General features: G+C 55.0%; 2 protein-coding genes across 7 annotated transcripts in view; one reads left to right on the top strand and one right to left on the bottom strand.

The window, feature by feature from the left end:
- Positions 1 to 672, top strand: part of PITRM1 (pitrilysin metallopeptidase 1) — a 31,555-nt gene extending 30,883 nt beyond the window's left edge. For all 4 annotated transcript variants that reach the window (XM_019945854.3, XM_073801499.1, XM_019945856.3 and 1 more), the window contains 2 exons: positions 88 to 190; positions 273 to 672. In XM_019945854.3, coding sequence (XP_019801413.1) covers positions 88 to 190; positions 273 to 366 — 197 coding nt within the window. In that variant the 3' untranslated portion in view covers positions 367 to 672. The remainder of the gene's footprint in view (positions 1 to 87; positions 191 to 272) is intronic.
- A 615-nt stretch (positions 673 to 1,287) lies between these two features.
- PFKP (phosphofructokinase, platelet) overlaps positions 1,288 to 25,841 on the bottom strand; it is a 102,091-nt gene continuing 77,537 nt past the window's right edge. For all 3 annotated transcript variants that reach the window (XM_073801502.1, XM_019945858.3, XM_073801501.1), the window contains 6 exons: positions 8,301 to 8,465; positions 7,097 to 7,158; positions 6,666 to 6,777; positions 5,561 to 5,660; positions 1,721 to 1,823; positions 1,288 to 1,627 (listed from right to left, as the gene is read on the bottom strand). In XM_073801502.1, the coding sequence (XP_073657603.1) occupies positions 1,480 to 1,627; positions 1,721 to 1,823; positions 5,561 to 5,660; positions 6,666 to 6,777; positions 7,097 to 7,158; positions 8,301 to 8,465 (690 nt within the window). In that variant the 3' untranslated portion in view covers positions 1,288 to 1,479. The remainder of the gene's footprint in view (positions 1,628 to 1,720; positions 1,824 to 5,560; positions 5,661 to 6,665; positions 6,778 to 7,096; positions 7,159 to 8,300; positions 8,466 to 25,841) is intronic.

Genomic DNA, 25,841 nt, shown 5'->3' with positions numbered 1-25,841 from the left:
GGCAGCGGTGTGACCTTTGGTGGAAACAGGCTGTAAAGGGCCAAGGTGGCCACATGCCACTCCATCATATCGCTTGTGCTCACTCAGGCCTGGACTGCTTCCTGTATGGCCTCTCAGATGAGGCGAAGCAGGCGCACCGCGAGCAGCTCTTCGCTGTCAGCCACGAAGATCTGGTTGACGTGAGCAACAGGTGAGTAGGGGCCAGGTGGTTTAGTGCCCAGACCCTGTGCCCCCTGCTGCTGCCTGGGTGACCCCCACCCATCCACCTGCAGGTACCTGGGCGCTGGGAGGAGCACACATGGCATGGCTCTGCTGGGACCAGACAATGAGAGCATCGCCAAGGACCCGTCGTGGATAGTGAGATAGCAGATGACCCTGACTCCATGGGACTTGGCCCAGCCTTAGGCCTCCTGACACTGAGCTCTGTGCTTTTCTGACCTTTATTATTTTTTTGCAAAACTCTTGATCATATGTATATGTGATCATATATATGTATTTATCATTCTTATGATTTTGCCTGGCAAGTCAGACGAAAACTCTTGTCTTGAAGAAGGAAATAAGTGCCAGAGATGCACAGATTATAGTTTTTAAGACTTTCTAATGCTATGAATGCTTATTTTACCTGTTAATCCTAGAACATGTATTTTAAAAATAAAAGGTGACTCTGACCTACCTATGCTTTATAGTCATTATTATTTTAAATCACTTTTTGTTAAAGCAGTTTTTAGGGCCTTTATGGAAATGCACGAGCAAAGGGACAGAGGTGTCCCGACGTCTGCTCTCCACTCACCCTGGCGGCGGGGCTGCACCAAGGCCGCGGCTGTGGTGGACAGGCCTGGAGGACGTGGGGCTGGGGAACAGCATCAACTCTGACTCCGGGATCTGACTCCTCCACCCCGTCAGGCTGTCGGACAGAAAGGAAACTGCCGGCCCTGCCTTGAAAGGAACTGAATCCCCTCCTCCGCCTCCTGCAGGTGCACAGCAGGGGCAGACTCAGCTCATGTCTAAAGACTCAGGTGCGCATCCACCCCTGCCCCCCCCCCCGGGGGGTATCACCTTACCTGGCGCCCTGGTCCAGGGCCCTCCCGGTGCACTTGGTGAGTCACCCACGCGCCTGCCAGTCAGAGTGCCACCTCTTTCCTCCGGGTGCCTCTGTCCTTGCCTGTCTCCTGGCTCCCCAGTTCTCTAGAAAACATGTGCCTGTATCTGCCGACAAAACCCTGAGAGCCACTCACACCCTGAGGTTTTCAACTCCCACTTAGAAAACAAAGAAACCGGGCACTGTGGTTGGCTTTTAGCAAACATTTAATTCTGCGGGAGCCAGTTTGTGAAGCAGGACACACAAGACAGCACAGCTGACACCCCGTGCGGGGGGCCAGGGGATGGGGAAGGTGGGCCGCGCTCAGGGTTCACTTGGACGATGCTCACGTAAAGTGCTCATAAATAACTTAAACGTTACAAAATGGGCAGGTGGGGCGTCTAGATGGTGGCAGGCTCCTCGGGCCCACGAGGCTGCATGGGCTCCAGCGGGCCCGCGTCCGACACCTCGAAGCTGGCCTTGTACTTGGCCAGGATCTTCATGAGGGGCCGCAGCTTCAGCCACCACTGCTCCTTGGGGATCCTGTGCCTGTGGGAGGGGGAGGGGCAGCTGAGCAGGGCCTGGGCCCCCCACCCAGCAGGCCTCCCTCCCGCTCCCTCCCACAGGGCCCCGTGCACTTACACGAAGTCCGTCTCCTCCTTCAGCTCGGCCACGGGCTGGAAGAGCAGGTTTCTTTTGCTTATTCCCAGCACACAGACGGAATCGTCACTTACAAATCTTCTTCCTATAAAACAGAAAAATGATGTAAGAAAATGAGGGGGTGAAGTCAAGGTATCGGCACAAATAACCAACGTCTAGAGTGAAGGGAGGACGAAGTGCTGCGGGCACTGAAAAGAAGAGGGTATTACAAAGATTTTCATGCTAAATTTTCTGAAAATTTAGAACTTCGTGGAAGATAAAAGACAGATTCAAGGAACAAACACCAGCAGGTCTATAAACACTGAAGAAATTCAGCTGTCAGCTTTCCCTGCACAGAAAGCAGAGCTGGGATGCAGGTAGAGGTTTAGCAAACATCCAAAAATCAAAACAAAAGTTGCCTTAGAAATGCTCTGCCCGGGGAATCCCCCCACCCCAGCCTCTTAGACGCTAGAACAAGGCTGCCCACCCCCACCACAATGGACAGAGCGGATGGGGCCAGCCTGCAATGAGAAGAGCATGCACAGCCGGGGGTGTCAGGGGCGCACCCCAGGAAGGCGAGGTGGCCTTAGCACTAGCAAGTCGGCTGAAGGAAGTTCAAGTGACCGTCTCATTCGACGCAAGTGCTATTATCATAGCCTTCACAACTGAAAAACTACTTAACATCAGAGGTATCCAGTAACTATTAAAGACCATCAGCAAATAGTAAGTTGCAGAAAGAAAGACTTCAGTTAAATATTAGTAAGAATTCTCAGTCATGAAACATTGAAGGCGTTCCTTGTGCCATTAGGGTCGAGAACAAGACAGGAGTTCTGCTGTCACTATGTCAGGATTTCTCTGGAGGGAACACAAACACCCACAAAAAGTATCAAGGAAAAAACTAAAAGGTTGTATACAGATGCCATATGTGTGGATAATAAGAACCAAAAAACTATCTACAAATTACTAGAATTGAGTGTGTAGAAAGTTACAGATTGCAAAAATCAGTGTACAAAAATGAGTTGTTTCTGTACACCAGCTATAAGAAACTAATACCATTTGCAATAATATATATTTTTAATAAATTTATTTATTTTTGGCTGCATTGGGTCTTCATTGCTGCTCGCAGGCTTTCCCTAGTTGTGGTGAGCGGGGGCTACTCTTTGTTGTGGCACGTGGGCTTCTCATTGCGGTGGCTTCTGTTGTTGCAAAGCACAAGGCTGTAGGCGCACGGGCTCAGTAGTCGTGGTGCACAGGCTTAGTTGCTCTGCAGCATGTGGGAACTTCCCAGACCAGGGATTGAACCCGTGTCCCCTGCATTGGTAGGGGGATTCTTAACCACTGCACCACCAGGGAAGTCCCATACAATAATTTATTTTTAAAATCACTAAGTCAGGAATAAACTTATCAAAAGATATGCAAGATCTTTATGTAAAACGATGCTTTAATATAACAAAAGGCCTAAATATATGGAGATTAAATGTTCATGAGTTAGAAGTTCAATACTTTAAAAATGTCAGTTCTTCCTCCAAATGATTTATTATTTAAATGTAACCACCACCACCCCCAAAACAAAAAATCCAACAGAATTGATGGACCTTGATACAAAGGGCCAGGAATAGCCAAAACTGGAAGAAGGCCCAGGTAGGACTTGCCCTACTAGATATTAGTAATTGTTCACAAAACTGGAACATTGGCACAGATCGGTAACTGAATGCCAAAACATCAACCTAACAATCCAAAAATAGTGCCTTAAGTTTTTGGATACCTGGTCTATGATGGAGTTTATATTGCAGGGTAGGGGAAAAAAACGGATTTTTCAATGACTGGCACGCAAATAACTGTACACATGGAAAATATTACACCTTAAACTACATATCAGTTCAAGTGGATTAGACAGCTAAATGTAAAAGGTGAATATTTTAGTAACACAAAAAGCTCAAATTTTCAAGGACAAAGTTAAAAAAATTGGGTACATTAAGATGAAGAGCACTTGGGATTTCCCTGGTGGTCCAGTGGTAGAGAATCCGCCTTCCAATGCAGGGGACATGGGTTCGATCCCTGGTTGGGGAACTAGGTTCCCACACACCACAGGGCAGCTAAGCCCAGGCGCCACAACTTCCGAGCTTGTGCCGCGTGCCGCAAACTACAGCCCACGCACCCTGGAACCCACATGCCACAACTAGAGAGAAGCCTGCATGCCACAACGAGAGATCCCATGTGCCGCAGCTAAGACCCAGTGTGGCCAAAAAACTTAAAAATAAAATGAATGTTAAAAAAATTAAGAGCGCCTCATTAAAAGATAACCTTGCAGAAAATGACAGGGTTTGCCACAAATGGGAGACACACGTCTGCAACATGTGACTTTAACAATATAAAATACGGACTTCCTTATAAAATATTAAAAATCCCTCTAAAATCAAAATATTTTTAAATCCTAAGATGATATAGACAAACAAGAAATCGTCGGATAACATGAAGCAGTAACAGAATAAACAAGAATGACCCATAGGCAGGAAGGTCCTGGCATTTCCCTCATAACCTAGAGGTTTAGCCACTTACAGCCACGGTGGGGGTGGGGGTGGGGCCTGTCTCAGTCCCACCCAAGTCCCACCCAGCATCACAGCAATACTTCAAAGGTGACGGATCCATCGGGTGTGGCCCAGGAAGGGAGGGGATCTCGTCCTGCAGGCGAGCCTGGGGTGGGTGAGACTGGTCTGAAGAACCCGGCCCAGGGTCAGGGCAGGATCCAGAGGCCCTGGTTGGGCCGGGTGGCCGGAGAGGCCAGGGTGGGCCACAGCAATGGTCTCAGAAGCCGGCCCTACAGGGAAACGCACTCTGTGCTTCTCTCACCTAAACCACAAAACCAGAGCCTTGGAAGGTTTAATCCTACGAGGTCAAACCCTGAAGGAGAGCCGGGGAATGACATCACCAAATCCCGAGCTTGCTGCCAGTGGGACAGGACGGAGTCAAATGTGGAGAGAGGACCCACCAAGGAGGACATAGTCCAGGCACCTCCCCATCCTCCGTCATTTTCTCCAAAAAGAGAGGCCATAAGGAATCAATGAAGAAGCCAAGTATCTTAAGTAAAAGCCAGTTCAGAGCGTCCACGAGGCAAAGAAACACAGCCAGGAAAGCTCCCATCTGGGGTCTTGCTAGCGGAGCCCTCACCGTAAGGCCAACTGGCCCGAGGCAGGGGAACACAAGCAGATTCACAGGTTGCATCAGACCGAAACTCTCCGGACCACCCAGTTCCAGAAACTGCCCTGGAGACATTCTGGACCACCCAGTTCCAGGAACTGACCTGGGGACTTTGCACCCGGCCCAGCCTTCCCGCCTTTCGAGGGGCGGGACTAACGGTCCCCCAGGATACCCCAAAAGACCACCAAATAAGGAATACCCTGCGCCCTCCCAGATTCACCACACCCCTTTCCCTTCCCCTATAAAGTCTTGCCCAACCCTCGCCCGGGTGCGACTTCTGGCCCCTTTCTCTCGGACCAGTGAACCTCGCCTGGGAGCGCTCCCTAATGAAGCTCCCTTGAAGCTTTCCTCTGTTTCACGGTGCCCTTTGTTAAGATCTGACCTTACGCTCACGAGCTGGCAGTTTTCCATTAAAGGAAGACAGATGTTGCCACGTGACTGGAACACCTCCCTCAGTAATGAGCATTTTGTTTCATTAATTACTTTTATTCCTAATTATAACCTGAGTCTTAAGCAGCAGCCACAGAGTTGAGTGAGAGCTGATTCTGTCCCATGCAGTCCAAGGCTGGGTGGAAGCCAGGGAGAAACGGGGACCCAGAGCACGGCCCCCCCAGCGCTGCGGCCGCCCCGCTGCCCACTTGGTACCTCTCCCCGCCGGCTCCTTCAGCTTCGCGCTGATCCACTGCATGGCTCTGGCGGAGATTTTGGTTCCAAAGTTTCTATCAAATGGAGAAGGCGCCCCACCCTGTTGGTGGTTAGAATTACCTGAATGTTAGTTACACAGCGACACCTTTCTGGCTGTTAGTTTTTTAAAATGGAATAGAAATTAAAATGACTATTTAACAAAATTCACATCACATTTCTGAGAGACTCAAATTTGTAAATATGGGTTTTGGGGGGGTTTTGTTGCATATTTCTATCTCCTTGTATATGGCTGGGACCAAACAAACCAAAACAAACCCCATAACTCCTGCAGCCAAAGCCCAGCCCCTCAGGCATCTCAGTGCTTCCCCGAAGGAGGAGGCTTTTTTAATCAACCAACCGGTCAAGGAACATCTCTGTTATTTTAGAATCTTTAGCAGGATTCCTTAACCTTGTTTTGGGGTAGGTTACGCGGGTGGGGAGGGGTGGTCACGGTTCCTTTAAGAATCTGATCAACTCTGTGGGCTCGCTTTCACAAAGGTGCACACACGCCCACCAGTCCATTATGTAGTTTCAGGGGATTCAGTGCATTAATGGGCCCTGAGCTACAAGTTCCTAAGACACAGGACTGAGTGGTGGTGATGGACAGGCCTGCTGTCAGGGGACCGGGTCCCTCCACACCCACCGCCTGCCTTGTCGTCTGGGTGCATTTATATGTGTACCCCAAGATTCTTCCCAAATCGCTCCAATTTGATGGAAATCTCAAAGAAGTATCATCTGTCTGAGATTCCAATTTAAATGGGTAATAAGGCCTGAAACTGGATCAATAAGGCCTGAAATTTGAATGTCTATCCACTCAACTGGTGTCACTATTTATATGAAAGTGGATGGTTTTCCTTAAAAAGCCCATCTGCCCAGATATCACAAACAGTGGAAAGGATTCCTGAGGCTGGTGATATCTGGTGTAACAATAACACAGTTCAGATGTTGATTTTAATCATCTTGGAATTTACCCATGAATACACATTCTTTTCCAAAATGGCTAAAGTAGGACACCCATCTGAGAAAAGTCACAAGCATCTGGCCGCCTCCCTAGCCCACGGCCCACCTGCTGCATGTGACCCAGCACGTTCTTCCTGCAGTCGAACACCCCCTTGCCCTCCTCTGAGTAGAGCTGGTAGATGAAGTCGGTGGTGTAGTTCTCACTGCAGCTCTCGTTCCTGAAAGACATGGCAGCTCGCTCCCATCCTGCCCGCTGCTGCACATGGCCTTCTCTATTAAGGTCAGTGGCTTAAAGAAATGACTTGCAGAATCTTAAACAAGAAAACTGACTACACAGCAAAAATGAATTTTTAAAAATCACCGTCCAATTATTTAAATGCCTGCAATTCTGAACACAAAGCAGCACAGTGACTCCGCTCATTTCTCCAGGATTCAGAGGGATATTGTGCAGAGAAGTGGTCGCTCGCGGTGGGTTAGGCGAAGCGGGTTCTTTCTGAGCAGCCGGGGCGCAACTGGGGGCAGCCAGAGGCCCCTTACCTGAGCACGAGTCCCCTCTGGATGGTGGTCTTCATCTTCTCCGTCAGGTGCTCCACGTTGGACTAGGAAAGAGTGTTGTTCCCTTAGGACACTTTCATTAAGCGCCTACTGTGTGCCGGGTACTGTCCGGCCCTGTGACAGTGGCAGCGGGGAAGTCGGGGCAGCTGCTCCGAGTTCACCTCGTAGCGGAGAGGACAGCAGACGCGTGACGTATCAGCTAGTGACAAACACCAGGGAACCTGTAACCCAGCAGCCCACGGCCACGGCAGGGGGAGGGGGGTGTCACTGAGTCAGTGCCACGCATGGCGTCCATGAGAAACGCTTGCCCAGATGAACGGTTTCCCTTGAACACATCAGTGTGTGTATTCCATGTACTCGCCTAGAGCTGCTACTTTCCTCCACGGCTCCTGATCCATTTCCATGACAGTGTTTTCTATCTCAGAGGAAAATACCTGTTACCTGACTTTATACAGAAACTCGTAAAACTGCCTACCAAGCATTTTCAGGCCAGGAGAAACCTAGAGACTCAAATCGGTGCACAAATTTTCTAAGGAAGGACTGTTGTGTCTTGAGAAAGGAAATGTGCAAGAAAGGGAGAGAGTGACACAAAAGCAAACATTTTTAGAAAGAAGCACGCTGCAGGTAGTGAGTGTATTTCCTGTCCTGGTTTTAGCTGAAAACACCTACTTTGCTGCGTCCCTGCCTGGTCAAGCCTCCCCGGTGGGCGCCGGGCAGCCCTCATTACGTCCTGCGGTCCCAGGGGACGAGGGGCTCCTCTGGGCAGGGGTGCTGTCCTCCAGCTGCTGCACATTTCGCCCCACTCAGCCCCACAGGGACACCCGAGCTCTGGCCTTGTGTGTACCCCACAGCCTGGACATCCGTAGCCATCAGCCGGCAAAGCACCGGCTCCCCTGAACACGTCCGCATCCCTGTGGGTGTGGGGCCTTCCCAGGAAGGGCGATAACTGCTTCGTAGACAAGAGTGTAAGAGACAGAAACTTACAAGCTGGGGTTAAAGAGCAGCAGGTGCCCGGAAATGTGTCTGTTCCTGCTGTTACCCTGTCACTGCGGACAGAGCCCTAACGCGTCACTGGCGTGAGTGCTGTCAGACGAGGGGGGTGGCGGCGGGTGCCCGAACCTGGCGCATCACCAACGCCTCTGTCGACCCATCAGGCGGCAGCGCCCCCAGCCCTGTGTCCGCGTACCTGCAGGTCCCGGATGTCGAAAGGCTCCTCGAAGATGTAGGCGGCATCGGCGCCGGCAGCCAGCGCCCCCATGTTGGCCAGGTAGCCGCAGTAGCCCCCCATGGTCTCGATGATGAAGACGCGGCGCTTGGTCCCGCTGGCCGACTGCTTGATGCGGTCACACGTCTGCACAGAAGGACACGGTCAGGCCACGTGGGACATCATCCTACAGCCCGGCCCTGACCTCGGTCGGTGCGCTGGGGCCCCTGCGCCCTCTGCCCGCGGCCTCGTGGGGCTGCGCTGCCGGGCTTGTCGGGCTAGGGCAGCGGGCAAATCCCTTGCTTTATTTTCTCCTGGAAAGCCCCGTGGACGCTTGGACCTGGCTGTCCTCAGTCTATCCCTGGACTACTTCCCGTGGGGCATCTCTCCCCAGAGCCAGACGATGGTTCCAGACCTGCCCCCGGAAGACTCGCCGATATGCAGATGGTCGTCCCCCCCACGCCCCCACCCCAAGGAAACGCCTGCACCGGGCCCTCAGGGACACAGAAACCCATCCAGCCACCGTCCTCTCTCGGGGGAGCCTGCAAGACCCCTGCCCTGGTCTGTCCACCACACACGCTCGTGTCTGCATCTGGCCTCGCTCAGCCCTTCAGGAGCATCACACCAGTCTCCCCCGCTGCCTGCCCCAGGGGCCTCTCACAGCCTGCTCGTTGGGGCTGGACTGCGGCCCCCAAAGACACCCAGGGCCTCGTGCCTGGAACCTGAGACTGAGCCGTTATGTGGGAATGAAATTCAGCATGCGTGGTCGCCAGGACTGCAGGTCCCCTCTGCCAGGGGCTCTGGTGACACCTCGAGGCCTCTCTCCACAGGAGTCACCACAGCACAGGTTTCTGCAACTCAGTAATTCTCTGATTCGGGGGTGGGGTGCCTTCCTCGCTAGACTGCAAATCCCATGAAGACGGGAATCACACAGTCAGCGCTCAGTAAGTGTCTGACAATGAAAGAAAGAAAAGCAGGCAGCATCCTGCCCCATCCATCAACCAGTCACGGGTAACTGTACAGGGTTCCCTAAATCAGTCCGAACAGCTCTGAGTCCAGAATGAAATCTTAAATGGGGGGTGGGGGCTTGGGAGACCAGGGGTCACGTTTCGCGGAAAACAGGTTTGTGCACCAAAGTATAACACCACCCATGTGGAGGTCCTCACTCCAGTGCTTCGGGTTAAACGAGAAGGAGCATTTTGATGAACAAACACAGGCTCCCTTCCATCTATTCCTTACTATACTTTCAATGTGTTTGATGGATCGTCACCCTCCCCAAAGAGTTAGATTGATTTAATCAAAATTCAGTGCGCGCTTCAGCCGGTGGGCAGCTCTGCGTTCTCCAGGAGCCAAGATAGGAAGAAGAAATCGCATCAACGCGACCCATCTTGTCTTCCCGGTACTTAGGCGGGGATGTGGGTTCCCGGCAGTGCGGGGGTCACAGGAGGCGGGAGGGTTTCCACGGGCTCCTTTATGTGGCCTTCGAGCACTTAAACCTTCCTGCCTGGTCTTTGTCTCAGAGGAATTCAGGGCTGGGGGTGTACAGGCCCCTCCCAAGCTGCAGGTCATGTGGGTTCCTTTCCTGACCCATCCTGACACTGAAGGCGGAGAGTCACTGTCACTATCGCAGAGAGCAGCATTGTAACCACCTGACAGCAAAGCCCCTCTCCTCTGAGGCAAGTACCTGCGTCTCGGCCCCGACTCGGGGACGGTGAAGAGGGAGCCACCGCGGGCGCCTGGCAGTTGACCCGGCCTGGGCAGCTGGGAGCCCCGGGGAGCCAGGCGCTTAAACCCCTGTCAACTCTCTCATTCACCCAGGTTGTGTCTGAGGCTTGAGTTCACTTGATCTAAAAATAGCAAGTCGTCCCGGCAGCGTCTCATCCAATTGCTGAGAGCAGGGCTGGCATGGAAGAGGCCGCAGGACCGTGCGCCCCAGTCCCTGGTGGGTGGTACAGGGCCGGCTGGCTCTGATTTCTGGGGTGAGAGGAGGGCATCCAGGAGGGCCGACGCCCCTGCCCGGCGCGGACCAGCCCTGACTCCATGGCCACTGCGGGAACATCCCCTCTCGTCCAGCGCTGGCGCCCTCTGGTGGGGACAAAGGATTCCCCAAGAAAAATCCCTGGGAATTCTCCAGTGTAGGAAAATCCTCAAGTTATTCAAAGTCCCAGAACTGCTCACATTTTGCCACATGGGTGTTGTAAACATAAAGCCCAATGTGCTACCTGATGGAAGTGGAGAGGCTACGTGTTGGGCCCACAGAGCCCCCATCTTGGGGAGCAGAATGCCCCAGACGTACCCGTCGGCCTGGACGGCGGAGATCCTGGTGACGGCCTCCCCACCTTGCAGTCAGAGCCTGCACTGAATTGCTCATTTCCAGGGGTCTGTGCCCAGCTGAGCGCGAGAACCCTTCAGCACAGGGGGCTCTGAACCTCTGCGGGGGTGGGGTCTCGATGGGGCAGGACACGCCCCAGAGCAGAAGCCGGGTGGGCGGGGCTCGGAGGCGCTGGCCCCGCAGACAGAGCGCGGGTGACACCTGAGCTGCTGGACCCCCACTTGGATGCGGAGGGGAGGGGCTGCAGGTGAAGCGCCCGAGGGCAGTGCCCTCACACCACAAGGAAGGGCGTCTCCTCCCCATGGCCCGTAGTCCGCTGGACTCCCCCGCCCCAACCTGCTCCATGTTCCGTCTCCTCCAGTGGACCACGCAGCCAGCTCGTCACCTGGGGACCAGGCAGCAGCCTCACCACAGTGGGAGGCGCCTCAGGCCTCTGGTCCAGGGGGTGCAGGAACAGGGATCACCCAGAGCACCCATGGAACAGCCTATTTTTAGTCAGCACGGGGAGGCTGACCTCTCCGACCCAGAGACAGAGAAGCTGGGTGTGAAGTGACGCAAACTTGAGCTGATGGTAAACTGGGTTCATTTGTCCTGGAAGATCGGATGGGGTCCCCCTTCCGTTTCTCCTGGAGGGGGAAAAACAGACCCTACGGGTTCCACCTGATGGGCTGTCTTCTTGCAGCAAAGAAACAAACCACAAAGGCAAACAGAGAAGCTCTTACCTCCATGACCACATTCAGGAAGGTGTCACAGCCCACGCTCAGGTCTGTGCCTGGGACGTTGTTGCTAATGGTGGCGGGCACCACATAAATGGGGACACAAAACTCAGGGTAGCTATTGCTCTCCTTCAACAGCACCAGCGAGCTATGGAGAGCCTGAACCAAGGTGGGCACACGGTCAGAGGGAACCTGCATGGATGTGGTCAATGCAGACTAAAAAGTGGGGAACATGGGGTGCAAGAGGGGAGATTAACAAGTGGGGGGACATGAGGTGCAGGAGGGGGAACCCAGTAGTGGGGGTATATGGGATGGAGGAGGGGTGACCCAGCAGTGGGGGGACATGGGGTGCAGGAGGGGACAATCAGAAGGGGCACCTGGAGTGCAGGAGGGGGGCCCCAGCAGTGGGGACACATGGAGTACAAGAGGGGAGACTCAGAAGTAGGGACCCTGGGGTATAGGAAAGGGGACCCAGGAGTGGGGGACATGGGGAACAGGAGAGGGGACACAGCAGTGGGGGGACATAGGGTGCAGGAGGGGCGACAGAGCAGTGGGGGCCGTGGGGCGCAGGAAGGGAGAAGCAGAAGTGGAGCACCAGGGGTGCAGGAAGGGGGACCCAGCAATGGGGGGACGAGTGAAGGGGGGACACAGCAGTGAGGGGACATGGGGTACAGGAAGCGAGACTCATAAGTGGGATCCTGGGGTGCAGGAAGAGGGACACAGAAGTGGGGGCCTGGGTTGAAGGAGGGGGGACTCAGAAGTGGGGGCCTGGGAGGCAGAAGGCGGGACCCAGCAGAGGGGGAACATGGGGTGCAGGAGAGGGGAACGAGCAGTGAAAGGGATCCAGCAGAGGGGGGACAGGGGGTGTGGGAGGGTGGACGAAGTAGTGGGGAGCCTGGGGTACAGAAGGGGAGACAGAAGTGAGGGGACATGGGGTATAGGAGGAGGGACCCAGCAGTGGGGGGATATGGGATGCAGGAGAGGGGACCCAGGAGTGTGGGGACATGGAGTGCAGGAGGGGAGACTAAGAAGTGGGGCAGCACCAGCCCTAGGTCCCCCTGAGCTTTGACCCCACCAACTAGTGTTCTGACACAGACTCTGGGACACCGAGCCCTGCAGCCAGAGACTCGGGACCTGGTCCACACAACAGGGTACAGAACTAGCACCAGGACCTGGCTTCACCCACCAGCAGGTGGACACCCACTGCAGAACCACTTCAGCACCACACCCTGACTTGTCGGGACCCAGCCAACATACAGGCAGGCTGGCACAAACTCCAGGACCCCTGGGTCCTAAACCCACCACCAGCAGGCTGACACCAGCTCTGAGAGTTCTGGACTCCTCAGTCAGCGCCACCCACCTTCAGACCAGTACTAGCTTTGGGACACCCCAGAAGCTGCAGCCAGCTGTGTCAGGAACTGGCCCAATCCACCAGCAGGCTGACACTGGATCTGGGAACCCTGCAAACACACACCCCAGAACCTGGCTCTGCCCACCAGTGAGCCAGCACTAGCCCCGAGACCACCCAGGGTTCCACAGCCAGCTGCCTTGTGACCTGACCCCTCCAACCGTAGCTGGCAGCCTGGGCATAAAGCAGGGGCTCACAACCAACCAGACCAGGGGCCGACCATACCTACAAGACTGCCCTCAGCAGTCAGCTCACCAAAACAGAAGGAGCCACATAGCTCACACAGGGGACACCCCTAAAGCATACAGCTCTGGTGACCAGAGGCAAGTGTGCAGCTGGGATGTATAGGACATCTCCTGCAAAAGGCAACTTCTCCAAGATCAGGAAATGTAACCAACCAACCAAATGCACAGAAATGAAAACTGAAAATTAGGCAAAATTAGGTGATAGAGGACCATGTGGAAGGAATAAGATGAAAACCCCAGGAGAAAAACTAAGTGAAGTAGAGATCGGCAATCTATCCGATAGAGAGTTTAAGGTAATGATCATAAAGATGATCAAAGAACTCGGGTAAGAACTGATGAACGGAGCAAGAAATTTCAAGGTTTTCACACGGAGTTAGAAAATATAAAGGCGAAACCAAACACAGGTGAAGAACGTATACAACTGAAATGAAAAATACACTAGGAGCAATCAACAGTAGACTAACTGAGGCAGGGGAATGAATCAGCTAGGTGAAGACAGAGTAAGAACTGGGGTGCCTGGGGTGCAGGAGGGGGGACACAGCAGCAGTAGGGGGACATGGGGTGCAGGAGGGGAGACTCAGAACTGGGGGGACAAGGGGTGAAGTTGGGGTGACTCAGAAGTGGGGGTACATGGGGTGCAGGAGGGGAGACCCAGAAGTAGGGGGACATGGGGTGCAGGAGGGGAGACTCAGAAGTGGGGCACATGGGGTGCAGACTCAGAAGTGGGGGGACATGGGGTACAGGAGGGGAGACTCAGTAGTGGGGGGACAGAGGGTGCAGGAGGGGAGACTCAGAAGTGGGGGGACCTGGGGTGCAGGAGGGGAGATTCAGAAGTGGGGCACATAGAGTGCACACTCAGAACTGGGGGGACAAGGGGTGCAGGAGGGGAGACTCAGAAGGTGGGGTACCGGGTTGCAGGGGGGACCCAGCAGTGGGAGGACATGGAGTGCAGGGGGGGAGACTCAGAAGCGGGGTGACATGGGGTGCAGGAGGGGAGACTCAGAAGTGGGGCAGCACCAGCCCTAGGTCCCCCTGAGCTTTGACCCCACCAACTAGTGTTCTGACACAGACTCTGGGACACTGAGCCCTGCAGCCAGAGACTCGGGACCTGGTCCACACAACAGGGTACAGAACTAGCACCAGGACCTGGCTTCACCCACCAGCAGGTGGACACCCACTGCAGAACCACCTCAGCACCACACCCTGACTTGTCGGGACCCAGCCAACATACAGGCAGGCTGGCACAAACTCCAGGACCCCTGGGTCCTAAACCCACCACCAGCAGGCTGACACCAGCTCTGAGAGTTCTGGACTCCTCAGTCAGCGCCACCCACCTTCAGACCAGTACTAGCTTTGGGACACCCCAGAAGCTGCAGCCAGCTGTGTCAGGAACTGGCCCAATCCACCAGCAGGCTGACACTGGATCTGGGAACCCTGCAAACACACACCCCAGAACCTGGCTCTGCCCACCAGTGAGCCAGCACTAGCCCGAGACCACCCAGGGTTCCACAGCCAGCTGCCTTGTGACCTGACCCCTCCAACCGTAGCTGGCAGCCTGGGCATAAAGCAGGGGCTCACAACCAACCAGACCAGGGGCCGACCATACCTACAAGACTGCCCTCAGCAGTCAGCTCACCAAAACAGAAGGAGCCACATAGCTCACACAGGGGACACCCCTAAAGCATACAGCTCTGGTGACCAGAGGCAAGTGTGCAGCTGGGATGTATAGGACATCTCCTGCAAAAGGCAACTTCTCCAAGATCAGGAAATGTAACCAACCTACCAAATGCACAGAAATGAAAACTGAAAATTAGGCAAAATTAGGTGATAGAGGACCATGTGGAAGGAATAAGATGAAAACCCCAGGAGAAAAACTAAGTGAAGTAGAGATCGGCAATCTATCCGATAGAGAGTTTAAGGTAATGATCATAAAGATGATCAAAGAACTCGGGTAAGAACTGATGAACGGAGCAAGAAATTTCAAGGTTTTCACACGGAGTTAGAAAATATAAAGGAGAAACCAAACACAGGTGAAGAACGTATACAACTGAAATGAAAAATACACTAGGAGCAATCAACAGTAGACTAACTGAGGCAGGGGAATGAATCAGCTAGGTGAAGACAGAGTAAGAACTGGGGTGCCTGGGGTGCAGGAGGGGGGACACAGCAGCAGTAGGGGGACATGGGGTGCAGGAGGGGAGACTCAGAACTGGGGGGACAAGGGGTGAAGTTGGGGTGACTCAGAAGTGGGGGGACATGGGGTGCAGGAGGGGAGACCCAGAAGTAGGGGGACATGGGGTGCAGGAGGGGAGACTCAGAAGTGGGGCACATGGGGTGCAGACTCAGAAGTGGGGGGACATGGGGTACAGGAGGGGAGACTCAGTAGTGGGGGGACAGAGGGTGCAGGAGGGGAGACTCAGAAGTGGGGGGCCCTGGGGTGCAGGAGGGGAGATTCAGAAGTGGGGCACATAGGGTGCACACTCAGAACTGGGGGGACAAGGGGTGAAGGTGGGGTGACTCAGACCTGGGGGGACATGGGGTGCAGGAGGGGAGACTCAGAAGGTGGGGTACCGGGTTGCAGGGGGGACCCAGCACTGGGGGGACATGGAGTGCAGGGGGGGAGACTCAGAAGCGGGGTGACATGGGGTGCAGGAGGGGAGACTCAGAAGTGGGGCAGCACCAGCCCTAGGTCCCCCTGAGCTTTGACCCCACCAACTAGTGTTCTGACACAGACTCTGGGACACCGAGCCCTGCAGCCAGAGACTCGGGACCTGGTCCACACAACAGGGTACAGAACTAGCACCAGGACCTGGCTTCACCCACCAGCAGGTGGACACCCACTGCAGAACCACTTCAGCACCACACCCTGACTTGTCGGGACCCAGCCAACATACAGGCAGGCTGGCACAAACTCCAGGATCCCTGGGTCCTAAACCCACCACCAGCAGGCTGACACCAGCTCTGAGAGTTCTGGACTCCTCAGTCAGCCCCACCCACCTTCAGACCAGTACTAGCTTTGGGACACCCCAGAAGCTGCAGCCAGCTGTGTCAGGAACTGGCCCAATCCACCAGCAGGCTGACACTGGATCTGGGAACCCTGCAAACACACACCCCAGAACCTGGCTCTGCCCACCAGTGAGCCAGCACTAGCCCCGAGACCACCCAGGGTTCCACAGCCAGCTGCCTTGTGACCTGACCCCTCCAACCGTAGCTGGCAGCCTGCGCATAAAGCAGGGGCTCACAACCAACCAGACCAGGGGCCGACCATACCTACAAGACTGCCCTCAGCAGTCAGCTCACCAAAACAGAAGGAGCCACATAGCTCACACAGGGGACACCCCTAAAGCATACAGCTCTGGTGACCAGAGGCAAGTGTGCAGCTGGGATGTATAGGACATCTCCTGCAAAAGGCAACTTCTCCAAGATCAGGAAATGTAACCAACCAACCAAATGCACAGAAATGAAAACTGAAAATTAGGCAAAATTAGGTGATAGAGGACCATGTGGAAGGAATAAGATGAAAACCCCAGGAGAAAAACTAAGTGAAGTAGAGATCGGCAATCTATCCGATAGAGAGTTTAAGGTAATGATCATAAAGATGATCAAAGAACTCGGGTAAGAACTGATGAACGGAGCAAGAAATTTCAAGGTTTTCACACGGAGTTAGAAAATATAAAGGCGAAACCAAACACAGGTGAAGAACGTATACAACTGAAATGAAAAATACACTAGGAGCAATCAACAGTAGACTAACTGAGGCAGGGGAATGAATCAGCTAGGTGAAGACAGAGTAAGAACTGGGGTGCCTGGGGTGCAGGAGGGGGGACACAGCAGCAGTAGGGGGACATGGGGTGCAGGAGGGGAGACTCAGAACTGGGGGGACAAGGGGTGAAGTTGGGGTGACTCAGAAGTGGGGGGACATGGGGTGCAGGAGGGGAGACCCAGAAGTAGGGGGACATGGGGTGCAGGAGGGGAGACTCAGAAGTGGGGCACATGGGGTGCAGACTCAGAAGTGGGGGGACATGGGGTACAGGAGGGGAGACTCAGTAGTGGGGGGACAGAGGGTGCAGGAGGGGAGACTCAGAAGTGGGGGGACCTGGGGTGCAGGAGGGGAGATTCAGAAGTGGGGCACATAGGGTGCACACTCAGAACTGGGGGGACAAGGGGTGAAGGTGGGGTGACTCAGACCTGGGGGGACATGGGGTGCAGGAGGGGAGACTCAGAAGGTGGGGTACCAGGTTGCAGGGGGGACCCAGCAGTGGGGGGACATGGAGTGCAGGAGGGGAGACTCAGAAGCGGGGTGACATGGGGTGCAGGAGGGGAGACTCAGAAGTGGGGCAGCACCAGCCCTAGGTCCCCCTGAGCTTTGACCCCACCAACTAGTGTTCTGACACAGACTCTGGGACACCGAGCCCTGCAGCCAGAGACTCGGGACCTGGTCCACACAACAGGGTACAGAACTAGCACCAGGACCTGGCTTCACCCACCAGCAGGTGGACACCCACTGCAGAACCACCTCAGCACCACACCCTGACTTGTCGGGACCCAGCCAACATACAGGCAGGCTGGCACATACTCCAGGACCCCTAGGTCCTAAACCCACCACCAGCAGGCTGACACCAGCTCTGAGAGTTCTGGACTCCTCAGTCAGCCCCACCCACCTTCAGACCAGTACTAGCTTTGGGACACCCCAGAAGCTGCAGCCAGCTGTGTCAGGAACTGGCCCAATCCACCAGCAGGCTGACACTGGATCTGGGAACCCTGCAAACACACACCCCAGAACCTGGCTCTGCCCACCAGTGAGCCAGCACTAGCCCCGAGACCACCCAGGGTTCCACAGCCAGCTGCCCTGTGACCTGACCCCTCCAACCGTAGCTGGCAGCCTGGGCATAAAGCAGGGGATCAAAACCAACCAGACCAGGGGCCGACCATACCTACAAGACTGCCCTCAGCAGTCAGCTCACCAAAACAGAAGGAGCCACATAGCTCACATAGGGGACACCCCTAAAGCATACAGCTCTGGTGACCAGAGGCAAGTGTGCAGCTGGGATGTATAGGACATCTCCTGCAAAAGGCAACTTCTCCAAGATCAGGAAATGTAACCAACCTACCAAATGCACAGAAATGAAAACTGAAAATTAGGCAAAATTAGGTGATAGAGGACCATGTGGAAGGAATAAGATGAAAACCCCAGGAGAAAAACTAAGTGAAGTAGAGATCGGCAATCTATCCGATAGAGAGTTTAAGGTAATGATCATAAAGATGATGAAAGAACTCGGGTAAGAACTGATGAACGGAGCAAGAAATTTCAAGGTTTTCACACGGAGTTAGAAAATATAAAGGAGAAACCAAACACAGGTGAAGAACGTATACAACTGAAATGAAAAATACACTAGGAGCAATCAACAGTAGACTAACTGAGGCAGGGGAATGAATCAGCTAGGTGAAGACAGAGTAAGAACTGGGGTGCCTGGGGTGCAGGAGGGGGGACACAGCAGCAGTAGGGGGACATGGGGTGCAGGAGGGGAGACTCAGAACTGGGGGGACAAGGGGTGAAGTTGGGGTGACTCAGAAGTGGGGGGACATGGGGTGCAGGAGGGGAGACCCAGAAGTAGGGGGACATGGGGTGCAGGAGGGGAGACTCAGAAGTGGGGCACATGGGGTGCAGACTCAGAAGTGGGGGGACATGGGGTACAGGAGGGGAGACTCAGTAGTGGGGGGACAGAGGGTGCAGGAGGGGAGACTCAGAAGTGGGGGGACCTGGGGTGCAGGAGGGGAGATTCAGAAGTGGGGCACATAGGGTGCACACTCAGAACTGGGGGGACAAGGGGTGAAGGTGGGGTGACTCAGACCTGGGGGGACATGGGGTGCAGGAGGGGAGACTCAGAAGGTGGGGTACCGGGTTGCAGGGGGGACCCAGCACTGGGGGGACATGGAGTGCAGGGGGGGAGACTCAGAAGCGGGGTGACATGGGGTGCAGGAGGGGAGACTCAGAAGTGGGGCAGCACCAGCCCTAGGTCCCCCTGAGCTTTGACCCCACCAACTAGTGTTCTGACACAGACTCTGGGACACCGAGCCCTGCAGCCAGAGACTCGGGACCTGGTCCACACAACAGGGTACAGAACTAGCACCAGGACCTGGCTTCACCCACCAGCAGGTGGACACCCACTGCAGAACCACTTCAGCACCACACCCTGACTTGTCGGGACCCAGCCAACATACAGGCAGGCTGGCACAAACTCCAGGACCCCTGGGTCCTAAACCCACCACCAGCAGGCTGACACCAGCTCTGAGAGTTCTGGACTCCTCAGTCAGCCCCACCCACCTTCAGACCAGTACTAGCTTTGGGACACCCCAGAAGCTGCAGCCAGCTGTGTCAGGAACTGGCCCAATCCACCAGCAGGCTGACACTGGATCTGGGAACCCTGCAAACACACACCCCAGAACCTGGCTCTGCCCACCAGTGAGCCAGCACTAGCCCCGAGACCACCCAGGGTTCCACAGCCAGCTGCCTTGTGACCTGACCCCTCCAACCGTAGCTGGCAGCCTGGGCATAAAGCAGGGGCTCACAACCAACCAGACCAGGGGCCGACCATACCTACAAGACTGCCCTCAGCAGTCAGCTCACCAAAACAGAAGGAGCCACATAGCTCACACAGGGGACACCCCTAAAGCATACAGCTCTGGTGACCAGAGGCAAGTGTGCAGCTGGGATGTATAGGACATCTCCTGCAAAAGGCAACTTCTCCAAGATCAGGAAATGTAACCAACCTACCAAATGCACAGAAAAGAAAACTGAAAATTAGGCAAAATTAGGTGATAGAGGACCATGTGGAAGGAATAAGATGAAAACCCCAGGAGAAAAACTAAGTGAAGTAGAGATCGGCAATCTATCCGATAGAGAGTGTGAGGTAATGATCATAAAGATGATCAAAGAACTCGGGTAAGAACTGATGAACGGAGCAAGAAATTTCAAGGTTCTCACACGGAGTTAGAAAATATAAAGGAGAAACCAAACACAGGTGAAGAACGTATACAACTGAAATGAAAAATACACTACGAGCAATCAACAGTAGATTAACTGAGGCAGGGGAATGAATCAGCTAGGTGAAGACAGAGTAAGAACTGGGGTGCCTGGGGTGCAGGAGGGGGGACACAGCAGCAGTAGGGGGACATGGGGTGCAGGAGGGGACTCAGAACTGGGGGGACAAGGGGTGAAGTTGGGGTGACTCAGAAGTGGGGGGACATGGGGTGCAGGAGGGGAGACCCAGAAGTAGGGGGACATGGGGTGCAGGAGGGGAGACTCAGAAGTGGGGCACATGGGGTGCAGACTCAAAAGTGGGGGGACATGGGGTACAGGAGGGGAGACTCAGTAGTGGGGGGACAGAGGGTGCAGGAGGGGAGACTCAGAAGTGGGGGGACCTGGGGTGCAGGAGGGGAGATTCAGAAGTGGGGCACATAGAGTGCACACTCAGAACTGCGGGGACAAGGGGTGAAGGTGGGGTGACTCAGACCTGGGGGGACCTGGGGTGCAGGAGGGGAGACTCAGAAGGTGGGGTACCGGGTTGCAGGTGGGACCCAGCAGTGGGGGGACATGGAGTGCAGGAGGGGAGACTCAGAAGCGGGGTGACATGGGGTGCAGGAAGGGAGACTCAGAAGTGGGGCAGCACCAGCCCTAGGTCCCCCTGAGCTTTGACCCCACCAACTAGTGTTCTGACACAGACTCTGGGACACCGAGCCCCTGCAGCCAGAGACTCGGGACCTGGTCCACACAACAGGGTACAGAACTAGCACCAGGACCTGGCTTCACCCACCAGCAGGTGGACATCCACTGCAGAACCACTTCAGCACCACACCCTGACTTGTCGGGACCCAGCCAACATACAGGCAGGCTGGCACAAACTCCAGGACCCCTGGGTCCTAAACCCACCACCAGCAGGCTGACACCAGCTCTGAGAGTTCTGGACTCCTCAGTCAGCCCCACCCACCTTCAGACCAGTACTAGCTTTGGGACACCCCAGAAGCTGCAGCCAGCTGTGTCAGGAACTGGCCCAATCCACCAGCAGGCTGACACTGGATCTGGGAACCCTGCAAACACACACCCCAGAACCTGGCTCTGCCCACCAGTGAGCCAGCACTAGCCCCGAGACCACCCAGGGTTCCACAGCCAGCTGCCTTGTGACCTGACCCCTCCAACCGTAGCTGGCAGCCTGGGCATAAAGCAGGGGCTCACAACCAACCAGACCAGGGGCCGACCATACCTACAAGACTGCCCTCAGCAGTCAGCTCACCAAAACAGAAGGAGCCACATAACTCACACAGGGGACACCCCTAAAGCATACAGTACTGGTGACCAGAGGCAAGTGTGCAGCTGGGATGTATAGGACATCTCCTGCAAAAGGCAACTTCTCCAAGATCAGGAAATGTAACCAACCAACCAAATGCACAGAAATGAAAACTGAAAATTAGGCAAAATTAGGTGATAGAGGACCATGTGGAAGGAATAAGATGAAAACCCCAGGAGAAAAACTAAGTGAAGTAGAGATCGGCAATCTATCCGATAGAGAGTTTAAGGTAATGATCATAAAGATGATCAAAGAACTCGGGTAAGAACTGATGAACGGAGCAAGAAATTTCAAGGTTTTCACACGGAGTTAGAAAATATAAAGGAGAAACCAAACACAGGTGAAGAACGTATACAACTGAAATGAAAAATACACTAGGAGCAATCAACAGTAGACTAACTGAGGCAGGGGAATGAATCAGCTAGGTGAAGACAGAGTAAGAACTGGGGTGCCTGGGGTGCAGGAGGGGGGACACAGCAGCAGTAGGGGGACATGGGGTGCAGGAGGGGAGACTCAGAACTGGGGGGACAAGGGGTGAAGTTGGGGTGACTCAGAAGTGGGGGGACATGGGGTGCAGGAGGGGAGACCCAGAAGTAGGGGGACATGGGGTGCAGGAGGGGAGACTCAGAAGTGGGGCACATGGGGTGCAGACTCAGAAGTGGGGGGACATGGGGTACAGGAGGGGAGACTCAGTAGTGGGGGGACAGAGGGTGCAGGAGGGGAGACTCAGAAGTGGGGGGACCTGGGGTGCAGGAGGGGAGATTCAGAAGTGGGGCACATAGGGTGCACACTCAGAACTGGGGGGACAAGGGGTGCAGGAGGGGAGACTCAGAAGGTGGGGTACCGGGTTGCAGGGGGGACCCAGCAGTGGGGGGACATGGAGTGCAGGGGGGGAGACTCAGAAGCGGGGTGACATGGGGTGCAGGAGGGGAGACTCAGAAGTGGGGCAGCACCAGCCCTAGGTCCCCCTGAGCTTTGACCCCACCAACTAGTGTTCTGACACAGACTCTGGGACACTGAGCCCTGCAGCCAGAGACTCGGGACCTGGTCCACACAACAGGGTACAGAACTAGCACCAGGACCTGGCTTCACCCACCAGCAGGTGGACACCCACTGCAGAACCACCTCAGCACCACACCCTGACTTGTCGGGACCCAGCCAACATACAGGCAGGCTGGCACAAACTCCAGGACCCCTGGGTCCTAAACCCACCACCAGCAGGCTGACACCAGCTCTGAGAGTTCTGGACTCCTCAGTCAGCCCCACCCACCTTCAGACCAGTACTAGCTTTGGGACACCCCAGAAGCTGCAGCCAGCTGTGTCAGGAACTGGCCCAATCCACCAGCAGGCTGACACTGGATCTGGGAACCCTGCAAACACACACCCCAGAACCTGGCTCTGCCCACCAGTGAGCCAGCACTAGCCCCGAGACCACCCAGGGTTCCACAGCCAGCTGCCTTGTGACCTGACCCCTCCAACCGTAGCTGGCAGCCTGGGCATAAAGCAGGGGCTCACAACCAACCAGACCAGGGGCCGACCATACCTACAAGACTGCCCTCAGCAGTCAGCTCACCAAAACAGAAGGAGCCACATAGCTCACACAGGGGACACCCCTAAAGCATACAGCTCTGGTGACCAGAGGCAAGTGTGCAGCTGGGATGTACAGGACATCTCCTGCAAAAGGCAACTTCTCCAAGATTAGGAAATGTAACCAACCTACCAAGTGCACAGAAATGAAAACTGAAAATTAGGCAAAATTAGGTGATAGAGGACCATGTGGAAGGAATAAGATGAAAACCCCAGGAGAAAAACTAAGTGAAGTAGAGATCGGCAATCTATCCGATAGAGAGTGTGAGGTAATGATCATAAAGATGATCAAAGAACTCGGGTAAGAACTGATGAACGGAGCAAGAAATTTCAAGGTTTTCACACGGAGTTAGAAAATATAAAGGAGAAACCAAACACAGGTGAAGAACGTATACAATTGAAATGAAAAATACACTACGAGGAATCAACAGTAGATTAACTGAGGCAGGGGAATGAATCAGCTAGGTGAAGACAGAGTAAGAACTGGGGTGCCTGGGGTGCAGGAGGGGGGACACAGCAGCAGTAGGGGGACATGGGGTGCAGGAGGGGAGACTCAGAACTGGGGGGACAAGGGGTGAAGTTGGGGTGACTCAGAAGTGGGGGGACATGGGGTGCAGGAGGGGAGACCCAGAAGTAGGGGGACATGGGGTGCAGGAGGGGAGACTCAGAAGTGGGGCACATGGGGTGCAGACTCAAAAGTGGGGGGACATGGGGTACAGGAGGGGAGACTCAGTAGTGGGGGGACAGAGGGTGCAGGAGGGGAGACTCAGAAGTGGGGGGACCTGGGGTGCAGGAGGGGAGATTCAGAAGTGGGGCACATAGGGTGCACACTCAGAACTGGGGGGACAAGGGGTGAAGGTGGGGTGACTCAGACCTGGGGGGACATGGGGTGCAGGAGGGGAGACTCAGAAGGTGGGGTACCGGGTTGCAGGGGGGACCCAGCAGTGGGGGGACATGGAGTGCAGGAGGGGAGACTCAGAAGTGGGGTGACATGGGGTGCAGGAGGGGAGACTCAGAAGTGGGGCAGCACCAGCCCTAGGTCCCCCTGAGCTTTGACCCCACCAACTAGTGTTCTGACACAGACTCTGGGACACCGAGCCCTGCAGCCAGAGACTCGGGACCTGGTCCACACAACAGGGTACAGAACTAGCACCAGGACCTGGCTTCACCCACCAGCAGGTGGACACCCACTGCAGAACCACCTCAGCACCACACCCTGACTTGTCGGGACCCAGCCAACATACAGGCAGGCTGGCACAAACTCCAGGACCCCTGGGTCCTAAACCCACCACCAGCAGGCTGACACCAGCTCTGAGAGTTCTGGACTCCTCAGTCAGCCCCACCCACCTTCAGACCAGTACTAGCTTCGGGACACCCCAGAAGCTGCAGCCAGCTGTGTCAGGAACTGGCCCAATCCACCAGCAGGCTGACACTGGATCTGGGAACCCTGCAAACACACACCCCAGAACCTGGCTCTGCCCACCAGTGAGCCAGCACTAGCCCCGAGACCACCCAGGGTTCCACAGCCAGCTGCCTTGTGACCTGACCCCTCCAACCGTAGCTGGCAGCCTGGGCATAAAGCAGGGGCTCACAACCAACCAGACCAGGGGCCGACCATACCTACAAGACTGCCCTCAGCAGTCAGCTCACCAAAACAGAAGGAGCCACATAGCTCACACAGGGGACACCCCTAAAGCATACAGCTCTGGTGACCAGAGGCAAGTGTGCAGCTGGGATGTATAGGACATCTCCTGCAAAAGGCAACTTCTCCAAGATCAGGAAATGTAACCAACCTACCAAATGCACAGAAATGAAAACTGAAAATTAGGCAAAATTAGGTGATAGAGGACCATGTGGAAGGAATAAGATGAAAACCCCAGGAGAAAAACTAAGTGAAGTAGAGATCGGCAACCTATCCGATAGAGAGTTTAAGGTAATGATCATAAAGATGATCAAAGAACTCGGGTAAGAACTGATGAACGGAGCAAGAAATTTCAAGGTTTTCACACGGAGTTAGAAAATATAAAGGAGAAACCAAACACAGGTGAAGAACATATACAACTGAAATGAAAAATACACTACGAGGAATCAACAGTAGATTAACTGAGGCAGGGGAATGAATCAGCTAGGTGAAGACAGAGTAAGAACTGGGGTGCCTGGGGTGCAGGAGGGGGGACACAGCAGCAGTAGGGGTACATGGGGTGCAGGAGGGGAGACTCAGAACTGGGGGGACAAGGGGTGAAGTTGGGGTGACTCAGAAGTGGGGGGACATGGGGTGCAGGAGGGGAGACCCAGAAGTAGGGGGACATGGGGTGCAGGAGGGGAGACTCAGAAGTGGGGCACATGGGGTGCAGACTCAGAAGTGGGGGGACATGGGGTACAGGAGGGGAGACTCAGTAGTGGGGGGACAGAGGGTGCAGGAGGGGAGACTCAGAAGTGGGGGGACCTGGGGTGCAGGAGGGGAGATTCAGAAGTGGGGCACATAGGGTGCACACTCAGAACTGGGGGGACAAGGGGTGCAGGAGGGGAGACTCAGAAGGTGGGGGTACCGGGTTGCAGGGGGGACCCAGCAGTGGGGGGACATGGAGTGCAGGAGGGGAGACTCAGAAGCGGGGTGACATGGGGTGCAGGAGGGGAGACTCAGAAGTGGGGCAGCACCAGCCCTAGGTCCCCCTGAGCTTTGACCCCACCAACTAGTGTTCTGACACAGACTCTGGGACACCGAGCCCTGCAGCCAGAGACTCGGGACCTGGTCCAAACAACAGGGTACAGAACTAGCACCAGGACCTGGCTTCACCCACCAGCAGGTGGACACCCACTGCAGAACCACTTCAGCACAACACCCTGACTTGTCGGGACCCAGCCAACATACAGGCAGGCTGGCACAAAC

Source organism: Tursiops truncatus, chromosome 2 (assembly GCF_011762595.2).
Source record: "Tursiops truncatus isolate mTurTru1 chromosome 2, mTurTru1.mat.Y, whole genome shotgun sequence".
In the NCBI taxonomy this organism is placed as follows: Eukaryota; Metazoa; Chordata; class Mammalia; order Artiodactyla; family Delphinidae; genus Tursiops; species Tursiops truncatus.
The sequence above is the reverse complement of the archived record's forward strand: the minus strand, read 5'-3'. Positions and strand labels throughout refer to the sequence as shown.